Source organism: Microchirus variegatus, assembly GCF_963457635.1.
Source record: "Microchirus variegatus genome assembly, chromosome: 9".
In the NCBI taxonomy this organism is placed as follows: domain Eukaryota; kingdom Metazoa; phylum Chordata; class Actinopteri; order Pleuronectiformes; family Soleidae; genus Microchirus; species Microchirus variegatus.
In genome coordinates, this window is record NC_139810.1 from 29,025,702 (window position 1) to 29,041,863 (window position 16,162).

At 39.2% G+C, this 16,162-nt stretch overlaps 1 protein-coding gene across 1 annotated transcript in view; it reads left to right on the forward strand.

Annotated features, from left to right (window-relative positions):
• Window positions 1-16,162, forward strand: part of cacna1fa (calcium channel, voltage-dependent, L type, alpha 1F subunit a) — a gene marked incomplete at both ends in the record, with an annotated part of 28,953 nt that overhangs the window by 11,892 nt on the left and 899 nt on the right. The window contains 22 exons of the mRNA XM_083895556.1: window positions 521-608; window positions 712-819; window positions 910-962; window positions 1,414-1,560; window positions 2,577-2,778; window positions 2,873-3,031; window positions 3,121-3,231; window positions 3,316-3,399; window positions 4,617-4,634; window positions 4,747-4,875; window positions 4,954-5,019; window positions 5,119-5,210; window positions 7,281-7,440; window positions 8,329-8,456; window positions 9,478-9,574; window positions 9,668-9,770; window positions 9,860-9,961; window positions 10,221-10,345; window positions 10,862-11,199; window positions 12,505-12,878; window positions 15,106-15,218; window positions 15,302-15,631. Of these exons, the coding sequence (XP_083751682.1) occupies window positions 521-608; window positions 712-819; window positions 910-962; window positions 1,414-1,560; window positions 2,577-2,778; window positions 2,873-3,031; window positions 3,121-3,231; window positions 3,316-3,399; window positions 4,617-4,634; window positions 4,747-4,875; window positions 4,954-5,019; window positions 5,119-5,210; window positions 7,281-7,440; window positions 8,329-8,456; window positions 9,478-9,574; window positions 9,668-9,770; window positions 9,860-9,961; window positions 10,221-10,345; window positions 10,862-11,199; window positions 12,505-12,878; window positions 15,106-15,218; window positions 15,302-15,631 (3,127 nt within the window). The remainder of the gene's footprint in view (window positions 1-520; window positions 609-711; window positions 820-909; window positions 963-1,413; window positions 1,561-2,576; window positions 2,779-2,872; window positions 3,032-3,120; window positions 3,232-3,315; window positions 3,400-4,616; window positions 4,635-4,746; window positions 4,876-4,953; window positions 5,020-5,118; window positions 5,211-7,280; window positions 7,441-8,328; window positions 8,457-9,477; window positions 9,575-9,667; window positions 9,771-9,859; window positions 9,962-10,220; window positions 10,346-10,861; window positions 11,200-12,504; window positions 12,879-15,105; window positions 15,219-15,301; window positions 15,632-16,162) is intronic.

The following is a 16,162-nucleotide window of genomic DNA, read 5'->3' on the forward strand; positions in this document are numbered from 1 at the left end:
TTTGAAAGTTATGCAAAATGCAAATAAAACCGTAAAACACAACACAGGGTGGAATAAGATAGGAAAAGGCTTGAGTCAAGAGGTTAAAACCCTGTTTTAACTTAGAAATGAACTAAAAAATGCAAATAAAACACAACACATGGTGGAAAAAAGGACCTATTTGAAGGCTGGAGTAAAAAGATTTTAAGTATTAAAAATATCTAGTGAGCTGTCTTCCCTGATATCTAAGGGAAGTTTAGGGACGTAAATAATAATAATCTCTTCAAAATTGTATTTATTTTTGAATGAAGAACAACACAAATTAGTTTTCCCCTATTACTTTCACAGCAGTCAAGTCTAACAAGGAAACCTAACTGTCTCTGTTTTGTCACTGGTTTCCTAATAAACATATTTGAAACAACTTTCACAGCAGTCTTAACAAATCCAGCCTGATTTCATTATTATTACTTTATTTTTATTGATTCATTGTTTCTTTATTACTAATTATTTCAAATTCTATTCTAATGCTTTTTGCTCCCAGTTCAAGTGCGATCTCTGTGGTGAAGATTCTCCGTGTGCTGCGTGTGCTCAGGCCTCTTCGAGCCATCAACAGAGCTAAAGGTCTAAAGGTGAATTATTTCTATATCATCATATGAAAGTGGGCATGATATTATACTGTATAGTTACATTATGATCAGTGCATGTAAAGTTATCTTGCATTATGTTCAACAGAATGTGGTGCAGTGTGTGTTTGTGGCGATCCGCACCATCGGTAACATCCTGATCGTCACGACGCTCCTTCAGTTCATGTTTGCCTGTATCGGAGTGCAGCTCTTCAAGGTGCACTTTCTTTTTTTATTAACATAAATCATAAGGTAATTGCCTACTGGGCTTTTTTTAATGGTTTACCGTTTGTGTTTCTTGTTACAGGGCAGATTCTACAGCTGCACAGATGAAGCCAAACACACTCCAGACGAGTGCAAGTCAGTTTTATTCTCTCATTTCTCTACATATATTCATAAAAACCCTTAAAAAAAAACGCACCAAGAAAGAAGCAAAGGAAAAAATATTTCTTTGCATTTTTTATTATTTTATCTTATTATTTTTATTTATTTTAAACATAATGACAATCTAAATATATATATATATATATATATTTTTTTTTTATAAGACCCTACAGTATTTCAGATACAGGCCTCTACCAAACGGTTGAGACGTCTGTTCATAATAAACCTGGTTTGCATAATTCATAAAGTACAACATTCACAAGTCACATTAAGTGTTAGCGAGTTCAGCTCGATGCATTTTTCAATGAGATACAGTGACTTAAAGTGTGCTTGACCAAATGGTTGAGTAGTACCTTAAAGGGTTAAAAAAAAAAAAACCTTAACATGATATGTGCGTGTTGTGAAATATGTGTGTGTTTGATTTTAGAGGAACATATGTCGTCTATAAAGACGGCGACATGAACCACCCCATGGTGAGAGAGAGGATTTGGGAAAACAGCGACTTCAACTTTGACAACGTGCTGAACGGCATGTTGGCTTTATTCACCGTGTCCACGTTTGAAGGCTGGCCACTGTGAGTCGCAAAGTTTACAAAGTTTTTTTACTTAAAAGTATAAGATACAAGTTGTGCCTTTGGTGCACACTTTTATTCACTCTTGTCTTTCTACTTTAGTACGTCTTATTTTATACTTTACACGACAATTTTGTTCCAATTCGTTCAATTGTGTTCCGTTTTATTCTCTGTCCTTGAAGTGCTGCAACATGTGAATTTCCCCAGTGTGGGATCAATAAAATCTTATATAATTTAATATAAATAGGACAAAGTAAAAGATAAAATAGCCAGATACAGTATTTTGTAAAATGATCATGCGCTATCCATTCTTCACTCACGTTATTCTGCAAAGCTGCTGGATTTGCTTCAAAATGCTCACGCGCTGCAGGAGTGCAAGGTTGCAGGGAAAACGTGGACTGGATTTTCAGTGATGTCGGCTTGTGGAATGGATTGGATAACGACGTACTGAAGGGGTTCTGCCTTACACTATGAAGTGAAGGGAAACTGACAGATTTATGATGACATATTTAAGTGATTAATGACAGGTTATATCATTATTTATCTAAAATCAGATTATGGAATTTGTTGGCACTTTGATGTAAAAAAAAATAAAATATATAATAATAATAAAAACTCTAAAATAGGCCTAATGACGCCACTGCCATACAGTGCTTTAGTGTTCTCATAAACAATAACAATATAACGTGGAAAAATGCAATGCAAATTAAAAAGTACAAGAAGATGGACAAAGATGAGACATAAAGTACAAGGACAAACAAAAACTAATTGATGATGTAATCAATACAGATATAACTAACAGTAAACAATTAAATGGGAAGAAACTATTGAAAATATACTGTATATAAAGCATTTACTATATAGAAATATGTGCAATTTCACTGCACGTTAAAGAGCTGTACAGACACAGTGTCTCTGACCTTTTAGTGAACGTTAAACAGTGTGTTTTACTTTTATTACTTTTTCTTTCTATGCAAGAAATAATTGTCTCACCCTTGTTTATTTTTATCTACATACAGGCTCCTTTACCGGGCTGTCGATGCCAATGCCATAAACCGCGGACCCATTTACAACTACCGAGTAGAAATCTCCATCTTTTTCATCATCTACATCATCATCATCGCCTTCTTCATGATGAACATCTTCGTGGGTTTCGTCATCATCACGTTCCGAGAGCAGGGAGAGGCCGAGTTTAAAAACTGCGAACTCAACAAAAATCAAGTCAGTTTGTCTTCATATCAGCGCGAATGAGTTTTTGTACACTTTTTCCTTTTTTCATGAATAACGTCCGCTCCTCTTTTCCCCCACCGTGCAGCGTCAGTGTGTGTACTACGCGCTCAAAGCTCAGCCCATCAAGATTTACATCCCCAAAAACCCATCGCAGCTCAAATTCTGGAAAATCATCAACTCCAGCCAGTTTGAATATGTGATGTTTGTGCTCATTCTGGGAAACACCCTCACTCTGGCTATTCAGGTACTGCCTCACACAGAATCACTCACAGAAATACATAAACGCAGTATTTTAAACATCATAATACATTTGTTTGCATTTGTGTGTCTCAGCATTACGAGCAGTCTAAAACGTTTACCTCCGTCATGGACATCCTCAACATGATCTTCACCGTGGTTTTCACCATCGAGATGATCATCAAGTTGCTGGCTCTGCGCGCTCATGTGAGGCTTTTGCACGTTTCAAACCACCAACAGCACAACGGTGTTTATTTGCCACTTTAACTCTGATTATTCCTGCTTATGCAGCATTACTTCATCGACCCGTGGAACTCCTTTGACGCTTTGATTGTCGTGGGGAGCGTGTTGGACATCGCTGTCTCAGAATTTAGCGTGAGTAAATTAGTGTATTGTAAAAAAAAATAATGTGGTTTTCGTAGCCTGAGAATGAGCCTGTTATACACTACTGTTCAAAGGTTTGGGGTCACTTAGAAATGGGACTTTGTCACTTAGAAAGGAAACATTAAATGAATCAGAAACTCACTCTATACATTGTTAATGTGGCAGACGTCTGGTTTTTAATGTAATATGTACATAGGTGTATAGAGGCCCAGTTCCAGTGTTCTAATGGTACATTGTGTTTGCTAATGGCGTTAGAAGACTATTGGATGATTAGAAAACCCTTGTGCAATGATGTTAGCACAGCTGAAAACAGTTTTGCTGGTTTTTTGACCAAAGCGAAGTTATTATTTGAATAAAAATCATTATCTTATCTTCTTCTATTCATTTTGCAACTCTTTTGATGAATAAAAGTATGACTTTTAATGGAAAACACAAAAAAAATATTGTACAACCAAAAAGAAACATGGCAGAGAGAGTGTAGGAGTGAACAGAGTTGTGCAAAAGCTGCTGTAGTTCCTCGATTCCTCTGTTTTGTTGCAAACAGCAGTCTCGGCAGTAGATGTTAGCTAGTTCGTTATATATTAAAAAAGTGCACAGGTCCACTACTAAAAGTATTGTGGCATTTTGTATTTACAAGCACTTAGTTAATGTCTGTGCAAATGCTTGGCACCGAGATGCATCGAATAAAATCCAGTTGTTATTTACTTGTGTCTTGTTTTGCTCCAAGAGAATACGTTAAATAAATCCAAATTAGAATAATAACAAATCAAAGAAGACGACATAATAGTTACAGACCTTTTGGAAACAGATGTCTCTGATTCACGGCGTTTAACACAGAACAGTTACAGATAAGAGCAAAGCAAAATAAAGGTAAATGTAAATGAATGGTGTATAAACTGTAGTGTGATCCTCATCTTAATGATCGAACCAGCGACCAAAAATGAAGAACTGGCGAGTACTTTGTTCCAGAATTCTGGTTCTAATAAATACGTTGAACTTTCTTTGAATAGTTTTAGGTCAATAAATTATTGGTAATAACTTGGAAACAGTATACAAATATAAGTCAAGTCACAAGCTCAGTATATCTAAAAATCTCATCTGCCATTCACTTCACAGAATAAGATAGATTTAAATGTGTGTCTAATTCTAATGGTTTTTGTTTGAATTTCTCTCCTCCTTCACCCTGTGTCCACTTGTTGTTGATCCAGGGAGGAGGTCATGGTGAGGTGAGTCTCACATGTGTTTTAGTGTGTCTTCATTCTTTTATTCTTCACACATGACACTTTATGAAAACTGTATTCATTAACCCGTTGTTGTCTCTACTTATTCTCTGTCAAGGGTAAAGGAGAAAGTGGGAAAGTGTCCATCACGTTCTTCCGACTGTTCCGAGTCCTGAGGCTGGTCAAGCTGCTCAGTAAAGGAGAAGGTATTCGAACGCTTCTCTGGACTTTTGTCAAGTCCCTGCAGGTCAGTGCAGCGCTGAGGAAATGATGAACAAAACATATGAAAAAAAAAATCTAATTTAATCCCAACTTTCATCTGCAGGCTCTGCCTTACGTCGGTCTGCTCATCGCCATGATCTTTTTCATTTATGCTGTGATTGGTATGCAGGTGAGTGATCCAGGGCTAGAAATGTCCATTTTCACTCCCTAAAATAAATCAGTTAATGATAAATAAACCCTCACCACACACACACCGTTCTGCTTGTAGACCTTTGGGAGAGTGGCCGTCGATGACAACACAGAAATCAACAGAAACTGCAACTTCCAGACTTTCTTCATGGCCGTTCTGGTTCTTTTCAGGTGAGACGTTTCATTCAGTAAAGCGGCAGATGCTACTCTTGTTGCCAGAGAACAAATCCACACATTCTATTTTAATGGATGCAATTTCTCACTAGTAGTTCATCATTTTTTTGTACGTGCGCTACCGTTCAAAAGCTTGGGGTCACCTATACAATTTGTTTTGTGTTTTCCATTAAAAGTCACACGTTAATTCATCAAAAGAGTTGCAAAATGAACAGCAAATATAGTCAAGACATTAAAAATAATGATTTTTAGTCAAAATAATAATTTTGCCCTTTCGTCAAAGAACCAGCAAAACTGTTTTCAGCTGTGCTAACATCATTGCACAAGGGTTTTCTAATCATCCAATAGCCTTCTAACGTGATTAGCAAACACAATGTACCATTAGAACACTGGTAATGGGCCTCTATACACCTATGTACATATTCCATTTGCAGACGTTTGCAGCTAGAATAGTCGTTTACCACATTAACAATGTACAGAGTGTTTTTCTGATTCATTTAATGTTATATTCATTGAAAAAAAAAGTGATTTTCCTTCAAAAATAAGGACATTTCTAAGTGAGCCCAAACTTTTGAGCGATAGTGTATCCCTTGTATTATTTAAACACTGACTTGTACATGTGTGGACAGTGGCGTGCACAGACATTTGGAAGTTCAGTGGTGAAAATTTATATATATATATATATATATAATTTCCCACATTCTCACACACGTGTATACCGATACAGAGACAGCATCACTTTCTATTACAGAGATGAGCATTTTATATACAGCACTGTGAATATAATTTCCTCTAAGGACACTGTCATGTAGGGACAGTCGGGAACTTCATAAAGGCGTCCTTTTTGATTGGAAGGACACCCATAGGAAATTAAGTTGCGTCTCATAGGACACTGCATCGTTTTTCTCTACTAGAAAGGCTCTCCTTTACAAACAATAAATCCTTTCAATGTATATTTGACTTTAGCGGCCAGTATCACCAGTATATTATATAAGATTGTCACTTCTTTATGATTTTACCACTCTAGAGGGCACTTTAGTGCACTGTGTATTTGTCCATTAGGGCACCAGGGGGACATTTGCCACTGTGTGCGGATACCTATGAATTTCCTTATATAATCTTAAGGAAGTTTCCATGGTTACCGTCTTCTTTGTGCATGCCACCAACTGGACTGGAAAGTGGTGTCATGTTGGTTTGTGCAGAAACACATTCTGAGGCTAAATAACCCAAATGATTGTGATTTTCAAGCACTTTTACAGGCATACGTATTGGTAGCATATTGGGAGATTTCGAGAATCTTAATATTGATTAGACTAACATATTATTTGCTTTAAACCAGGGGTCTCAAACTCAAATGACCTGAGGGCCAATGCGCATCTATTGTGGTCAAGAGGGGGCCGGCCGAGAGAACAAACAGTGGGAAAAAAAACAACTGTCACAATATTACATCATGATATCACACATATACTTATTATTACTATTTATGATGCAAAATTAATGCATTAATATCAAAAACTGACATTTATTTTTAAATTACATAAATAATAGTGTGGACAACTGTAATTAAAATTCATACCAGGAGTCGTTTCGGAGTCACTGCCATTCGTGGCTTAGGCCCTAACAAGTGTATTTATATATGTAACTGAATGTTGTATAAGATACATTTAATAATGGGATAATTATGAACAAATGTCTTATTATTACTGTTATAAAAACATTGCTAGCAAACATATATTGTATCAGCTACATTCTCAGCAACGCACTGTGTTTAAAAGACGGTGAGGGCCATGCTTTCATTATCACATGATATTAAGTGGGGGGCGCCATGTAATCGATTGGGGGGGGGGGGGGCGCAGGTGGCCCCCGGGCCGCCAGTTTGAGACCCCTGCTTTAAAGCCCTTGTTTTGCCTTGTAATAAGATATTATAATTATCTCTTTAAGTATCTCTCTTCAAATATCACTTGTGTTTTGAAATTTCCTCTTTGCCTCATTAATCTAAAACCACAATGAAGGATTTACTCATTTCATCTCAGTGACATCAGTGTTTTGTCTCCGTCTTCCTCTCAGGTGTGCGACCGGAGAGCAGTGGCAGGAGATCATGTTGGCAGCTCTGCCCGGACGACGCTGTGACCCCGAGTCTGACATTGAACCCGGAGAGGAGTTCACCTGTGGAAGCAACTTGTCCTACGTCTACTTCATCAGCTTCTTCATGCTCTGTGCTTACCTGGTGAGAAATCCTTCTCAGATCATTTTGCAGTAAAAGCAATTTTTCCTACTTTGCTGTGAGTTAATGCAGCCTTTTTGACTCTCCATTAAATTTAGACGTCATTAATTCACACTTGTGTTTTGCAGCCTATGAGGTGAGGGTGGGATAAACGTCAGATGAAACAGCAGCAGTGTGAAAAGCTTAAGTCTTCTTCAGTCCCCAGGGATTGTGTTAATCCAGACAGCATACCTAAATCACACAATCCTCATTTAAGAATATGCACATATTTCTGTAAATGCTCCTCAGTGACCTCAGTGCCATTTTAAGACATTGAAGTGATTTTAAAAAAAAAGTTGAGATAAGAACGAGGTCTGCTGTCAAATATCTCTCTCTGTGGTGTGTTTGTGTGTTGTCAGAGAAAAACTCGAAAAGATCCCAGAATTCTTTCATTTTAATTCCAAAAAAGACAAGCCCATATAAACTTTACTTTTGTTGTAACCTCACACAGATTTCATTTCACCATATGTTCACTATGGACCTTTATGTGGGACATTATTCATTTTCTCAGTCTAAGCTCTTGCTCCTTAAAAGCTGATTTACAGCCACATTGAGTCCTGGTTCATTTCCAGCTCTGCTCTGTATGTGTTTCATCTATGGAGTCTCCTTTTAGATAAAGCTGACAAGCATCCGTGTGTTTATGGTCTTTGACATTTAGCAGAAACACAGTCACACACTGGACCTTTAAGTACTTTGTGTGTAATAGTTCTCAACAAGAGTCACATTTCTTGACAATTGCTCGTAAACCTCACTTTATAAGGCTCAAACTAATTCTTTCTCTCCTTGTTTCTCTCTCTCTCTCTCTCTCTCTCTCTCTCTCTCTCTCTCTCTCTCTCTCTCTCTCTCTCTCAGATTATCAACTTGTTCATCGCTGTCATCATGGACAACTTTGAATACCTGACACGAGACTGGACAGTGCTGGGCACCCACCACCTGGACGAGTTCAAGAGAGTTTGGTCCGACTACGATCCAGAAGCCACGTACGACTCGTTTCCTGGTCTTTTATTTTACCCTCCTCTGTATTGGCTGAGCTTCCACTTCGTGGTGTGGTCATCCACAAATCAGTAGCCACAGCAGTGATTGCTCTAAGACTTAGAACACAATTAGAACACAATTAGAACGAGCCACTAGTTCATTCAGAATCGGCTGTTTATCACGGATGGTGATTTCCGTATTCCCGCAGCAGCCTCCGCATTAAAACCACTAGAAGCTTAGCATCGACTGTTCTCTATGAGACGTCACGGAAAAATGTCACTTCCAGGGAAGCCGGGCTTCCACGAAAGTGGAAAGGTGGGCGGGCGGGGAAGCTGAGCTTCTGCATGATGATTGGAGGAACTGTCTGAAAGGTGGAACCAGTTTTTGATTGACAGCTTTGCAGGAACAAACACAACAGTTGCCAAGTCCACTTATTATAAGCAACTCTTTCTCTGTAAAGTCATTTATTATTATTGACCTCCACCAGGAGGCATATGTTTTCGCCGGAGTTTGTTTGCCTGTCTCTCTGTTAGCAACATAACTCGAAAATTCACGGACGGATTTGGATGAAATGTCCGCAATGGGACCAGGAACAAGTGATTCAAATTTAGGGCGTAATCTGTAGACGCTGCACACCGGCAGGGTGTATTTTGTAGGCACTGAGCTGCCTTGGCGGAGGTCTGCGCTCTCCGAGTGCTTTTCTAGTTGATAGTTGCAGGTTTCAGGTCTTTTGAGCTTGTTGCTAAAGTGTAGTTTGCATCATTTGGGCTCGTTCCCAGCTCCATGAGTTTGATAGTTCGTCTGCTTGCTGGATTTTTCCCACCCGTGTATAAATAGCTGGGCCTTAAATGAGCTTCCCCCTGTTTAACACAGCAGCACCTGTCACTGTAGTGCTCAGTAACTGCATGTCAGCATGATTCAAGAGCACGTGCATCAATTTACATTCATTACTCCTCTCAATGTTTCCGAAAGATCCTCAGTTAATTGAATCACTCAGTAAATGACTGGCTCGTGTTTTTCCTGCAGCGGTCGCATTAAGCACATCGACGTCGTCACGATGCTGCGAAGGATTCAGCCGCCTCTCGGTTTTGGAAAACTATGTCCTCATCGCGTTGCTTGTAAAGTAAGTGGACACTAAATAATCAGACTTCACTTAAAGTTTCTTGGATAGACGTACAGATCTCACTGTCACGTTTCCGTCGCCTCGTCCTCTCAGAGACTCGTCTCCATGAACGTCCCTCTTCACGGCGATGGGACCGTCACCTTCAACGCTACTCTGTTTGCTCTGGTGCGAACCTCACTGAAGATCAAGACTGAAGGTGAGCGACACGTGCAAACACAGACACTCTCTCACATACGATGATGCTATCCTGCTGTTTCCCTTAAAGGATTTCTCTTTGCCCCTCAGGTGCCATCGACCAGCAGAACGAAGAGCTAAAGCTGATTATTAAGAAGCTTTGGAAGCGCACTAAGCCCAAGCTCATCGATGAAGTCATTCCTCCCCCTAGAGGTAATTCAGAAAATGACAACGCCATCATGAAGAAAATGAGAGTAAAGAAAAATTCTAACATAAATATATTTCTAATGTTATCTATTGATGTGAAAGAGGTAAGAGACAACACAGGAAATGAACCACTGCTTAAAAGTGTATTATTTCCATGTTTTATTTGAATGTTATTATCAAGAGAATTAATTTTTAGTTCCTCCTTTACCTCTCCCTCCATCACTGACCGCAACGATGTCATTTTATTCCTCTTTTCTCACCTCAGGCGATGAGGTGACATGTGGGAAGGTGTACGCCAGTTTCTTAATCCAGGACTATTTCAAAAAGTTCCGCAAAAGAAAGGAGCGGGAGAGGAAATCCAAAAGGAAGGACAAGATGGCTTCTCTCCAGGTGACTTTGAAGACTGATTTCAGACCAAAAAAACACAGAAATTATTTATTTATTATTATTATTATTATTATTATTATTATTATTAATAATAATAATAATAATAATAATAATAATAATAATAATAAGTTTTCAGCTGTACTAACATCATTGCACAAGGGTTTTCAAGGGTTTTCTAATCATCCAATAGTCTTCTAACATGATTAGCAAACACAATGTACCATTAGAACACTGGAAATGGGCCTCTATACACCTATGTACATATTCCATTAAAGCAGTTTGCAGCTAGAATAGTCGTTTACCACATTAACAATGTATAGAGTGTATTTATGATTCATTTAATGTTATATTCATTGAAAAAAAAGTGCCTTTCCTTAAAAAATAAGGACATTTCTAAGTGAGCCCAAACTTCTGAACGGTTGTGTACTTACCTTTGTTTACCATTTTATGTCTGAATACACTACAAGTCTTACATATAGCTCCTTTAACACTGAGGGCTATACGCATGTGTTTTCTCAGCAAGGGCTGCGGACGCTGCAGGACCTGGCTCCAGAGATGCGTCTGGCACTCGCCACCGACCTGGACGAGGAGGAAGGCGCAGACACGTGCGATGATGTTTTCGACAGTGGGCCGGGAACCTCGGTGACCACCACGCCCGCCAGCACGCCGATGCCTCCCATCGAGATGCTGGTGGAACAGACGAGTGTGATCGTCGAGCCGCAGCCCAAAAAATTCAACATGGGCGTGATCACGGAGCAGGTCATGGGTCGACAGGAGCACCAGAGACCCGGATCAGAGCTGGACGCTGCAGGTGTTGTCATAGAGCAGCCTGTCAGGTCCAAGCCCCTACCCACCAGGTGTGTTTCTCACTTCTTTGCACGATGGGAAAAATTGACTTTTAAGTTTGTCAAAAGTCATAATGAGGAGCTTCCTCTTCTTCGTTTACAGGGTGAACAGAGTGGACTCCCTCAGTGAGGTACCAGCTACTCCTCCTCCTCATCCTCCTCCTCCTCCGCCTCCACCACCTCCCCCAGAGACGCTGACAGCTGAAGAACCTGTGACTGCAGCTCCAGACGGAGCAGCTGAGCAGGTGTATATTGGCGAAGGTGATGCCGCGAGTCTGGCATCAGTCGACAGGTAAGACGCAAGAGCAAAAGTGAGAAAAACACCCACACATGTTTACATTCTTGCTGTCGCCTGTATAATTTTCCAGTTCGCTGGTTGTGGCCAACCAGGAAGTATAGTAAGAACATATTGAATAGCCACCAGGGGGCGACTCCTGTGATGAATGGAAGTCAATGGGAAAATTTGTCTACTTCTAACTTGATTTATAACATTTATTAACATTTTCCTTATGGGTTTATGGTCTCAGTTACTCTTCCTCAATAGCACATGATGTCAATCTTGTAAATTATTTCCTCTTATAGAGAAAAATAGACGATAAAGCACACGGCACATGTGAGTGGACACCAGCGTGATTGACAGCTGGTGTTGTCCAATAGGTGCCCAGCAGCAATCCTGTCTCTGTACCTCAAGAGATAAAACTTTAAAATTTAGTGTTTTAAAAGCAAGAACACAACTCAAGTTCTCACAAACCAAAATAATATTCAAATAAATAAAGTGGACTCATCTCAACAGGAAATAAATATATACAATGAGCCAGCATCCTTTTTAATATGCAAATAATAAAAACAAACTAATATTGGAGTTAGAAAGGAACTTTACATGTAACACTCGAACCCTTTTGACCATTAGATCCAATGACCTTATTATGCCAAAAAAAATTAAATGAAATTAAATGAAATTAAATGTTATTATCCTACATGTATTTTTAAGCATATAAGGGATTTAATAAACACATGAGACAGCTACAGATAAAGAGATCATTTTCATTCTCTTCAGAGGAGGCTGAACATGTAGCTTTGGGGCCCCCTAGTGGCTCAGGGGCGCATACCCATTTAGCTGGATTTATTGAGATTCATTTTGGGTAACCACATAAATTAGCTGAATTTAATCAGAATTATGAAATAACAGAAGTTGTGGTTCATTTATAAAACATGTAGCTCTTTCTATTTTAAATAATAATCTCACAGAAATGGAAGCACTAAATTATGTGACATATAAGTGTCAAAAAGCTCACGCTGGAATCTTGACCTTTGCAGATACGTGTATCCAGAAGCTGTCTCTCCTGTTCCAACCGAGACAGGCTACAACGGACAGACTTTGGAAAGAGCGAGCAGCATCGGGGAAATACCTTACGACACTTACGACGTCAACGACTTCAACGGTTACAGTGACACCAACGCCGACGGAGGGAGTCTCGCCACGAGCCCCACCCCTTATTCCACAAACGGATACAACGGGAACGACTACGGAGGCTACAGCGATTACAACGGCAGCGTCGTCAGCGCCAACGGTAACGGAAGTGCAGTGAACGGCAGCAGCGTGAGAAGTTACGCTGGGAACGACTTCAGTGATCATGAAAACAACGGCTCACAGTTTGTCAGGAGGCGGCTCCTTCCTGCTGTACCCAGAGGTGAGAAACCTGCATCTTGTACTTCATGGTCATCGGCAAGTTAAAGCGGAACTAGACCGGAAGTTCCTATTAACGCTGTTTTTTTGGTGTGTATCTGCGTCATTACCTTGTTTATGAAGCCCTGACGGTTCTAAACAAACAGTTCAGCCATTGCTAATGTTTTATTGTAATCTCGGGGCTCAACTAGATCTCTGAAAATCACGTAATAGTTACGTAAGCAGCGGTTCTCCTGAACAACCGATCGTCCTGCTCCGGGCACTAGTCCGGGCACATCCGGTTGCGTACATTGAACCGCAGAAGAAGAATAACGTCCGTTGTGGAGGTGTTTCACTAGCGACAGTGTCTTCTGACTCTGGGTCTGACTCCGGGTCAAAGGTCGTCAAAGGGACTGAGGCGGGGAGTCGTGAAGAAGCTATTTTTAAACACTGTTAAAACAATGTTTTGATAATGAGGAGCAGTGCATCCACCGTTCCAGAGGGGGGCGCTGCGCTTCTGAGAACGGATGTGCTGGATAGTACTGGCCAATCACAAGACTCTGTCTCCCGGGGGTTGAAAGTTCACTCTGAAATCTCGCAGCAGAAAAACAACGTCAGAAAAGAGGATTTCTATCGGCTCGTTTACAGCAACTAGGAGGTTTTTGACCATAAAAACAAGTTAATGTATGTAAGTAGACCTCCATAACTAACATATATGTGCAACAGGACCACTCTATGTCACCTTTAAATAAGAGAAAGAGGAAGTTCTGTGTCTGAAAAAAGAAAACCTTCAACAGCTTAATTTACTTGATTTTAAAGTTGATTTTAAAAGTCCAGTGTGTCAAAAGTAGTGACACCTAATGGTGATTCTAACAAACAGAGGACCTCACTGGTAACCTTATCTTTCACAAGCGTGTCAGGAAACTACGGTGGCCTTCAAAATGGCAGTCTCCGTAAAGAAAGGCCCTCGATTAATGCACATACAGTATAAACGGTGTATTCTAAGGTTAGAAAAAGAAAGGAATTATGATTTCAAAGCAGTTATGCACTCATACAAATTCAACCTCTGCCAGTAAACAATCCCAAATGTTGCATACTGGATCTTTAAGAAAGCTTGTGTTACAAAGCGTTTTAAGGACATGGCTTTGTACCAGGCAGAAAATATCTAAAAACAATGCAAAAGATGTTTGTATTACGGGATTTATATGATGACTATCTGATCATTATAATGTGGAATAATCACAAATGATGTATTCAATATATTGCATAGAGAGTTCAGGTGGAAGTGTTTTATTATTTTTATATTATTTACAGTGTGGGTCCAGAGACGCTGATTTTGGGGATTGTCCAGTGATTAGATGATGAGGTTACTCCCTGATCCACAATACAAGAATGGATAGATATAGTAAATTATATTTATGAAAATATTATAAGATAATAATGATTTATAAGAAAACAGTATTTATCAAGTTATGGACTAAGTGGTTCAAATATGTAACGCCTTTGCAGCTTTGATTTTTGTAGATGTGTCAAACTAATGATAAACACTGGTCAACACCGGATTTATTGTTTACGGTTTTTCTAGCTGATTTAGGATTATTTTGATGTGCTGAATCCAAAAATCACATTGGTTTTGCTCAATCAGGTCAACTTTTTGAACAAAGCTACATATTTGCTTTTTTTTTAACATTTTTGTTCACATGTACGGGTATTTTCACGTCATATGATGCAAAATTATTTTATATTTCTTACAAAACACAAATTCTGAAGATTTTGAATGTGCCAACTTATGACTTAATTGTTTTTTTTTTATGTTACAAGTGAATGAAATGGCTTCGACGAGAAGATCTTGCAAAAACAAGCCTGACGTATTCTGCTACATCTGAATACGTGAATATGCCGTTGTTGCTCACAGGAATCTAGTCACAAGTTTCATAAAGCGTGCTTACCATGCTTATTATGGTATTAAATGTTGTTTAATTTCACAAACATTTTATAAATTTAGTCAGAAATTAGCATAAAATTGAATTTTTGGATTCAGCAGTGCAAAATAGTCCTAATTCAGTTGAAAAGACAGAGACATTTTACACTATTTTTTTGTAAACCAGTGTAATGTAATGCCTTGTCCTCCTCACTTTTATTTTATTTTTTATTTTATTAACCTCTCCTGGACATACCGTTACCTTCGTACTGTAAAAAGATGTCCTAACCTGACCTACTTCCTCCTAACACCGTCTTCCTGATCGTTTCAGGACGTAAACCTACCTTTAACTTCCAGTGTTTGAGACCTCAGAGCAGCGTGGACGACGTCCCCATCCCAGGGAACTACTGCAGGAGCTCGTCACCATCCAGATCCCGTCTGCAGGTAAAACTCACCACCTCTTAACTCTTCTCTTTCACTCGGTCTCCCCTCACTCTCCTCCTGCTCTTACCACTGTCTGGTGTCAGGTGCAGCACAGCCTGGACTCTCGGCCCAGCAGCGTCTCCTCCATGTCGTCCGTCTCCTGGACGCGCACGGCAGCAGCTGGCACCACTCCCGTCCCGGGGATAATTGCCCCCTCGGGGCGCAGGGGCAAGCTCATCTACACTCCTATGATCCTGGTGGACGAGGCCGGCGGCACCAGTCAGCCGCTGTGGGGCGACGGCTCTGCCAGCCTCCCTGCAGGAAGCCGTCCTGGATGGTACCCAAATCAGGCCAGGAACTACAGCAGCATGAGGATGCCACCGGTCAACCAGGGCTTCGTGAACAAAGGCAGCGCAGACAGTCTGGTTGAGTCGGTGAGTCAGTGCAGCTTAGAATATAAACATCCCCTGCAGGTATTTAACTGATTTTAAAGATGCAGTAAATTGACAGAAATGTAATACTACCGTACCACGACCTTTATTTTTGCATTCGTAGCCCTTGAATAAACCTTTTAATATGCTTTTCATCTTTTTTGAGTACAAGCAGAAATGTAAGATAAAAGTTTACTTAAGTACAAGTACAATTACAGGTCTAAAAATAAAAATCTACTCAAGTTAAAATACAAAATTAGCTTAAGTAAAAGTTACTTGGGTACTCTTTAAAAAAATATCATTTTTTAAAATGTATTATTTTATATGTATATATTTATTATTTGTTTTTATTGTTATTAGTATTATTATTTTGTTATTATTTATTTATTTATAATTATTTATTATAATTTTGTTATTATTTATTTATATTTAATTATTTAATTATTATAATTACTCTGTTATTATTTATTTATTTTTAATTATGTATTATTATGTTATTATTTATCTATTTTTTACTATGTATTATTTTTAATA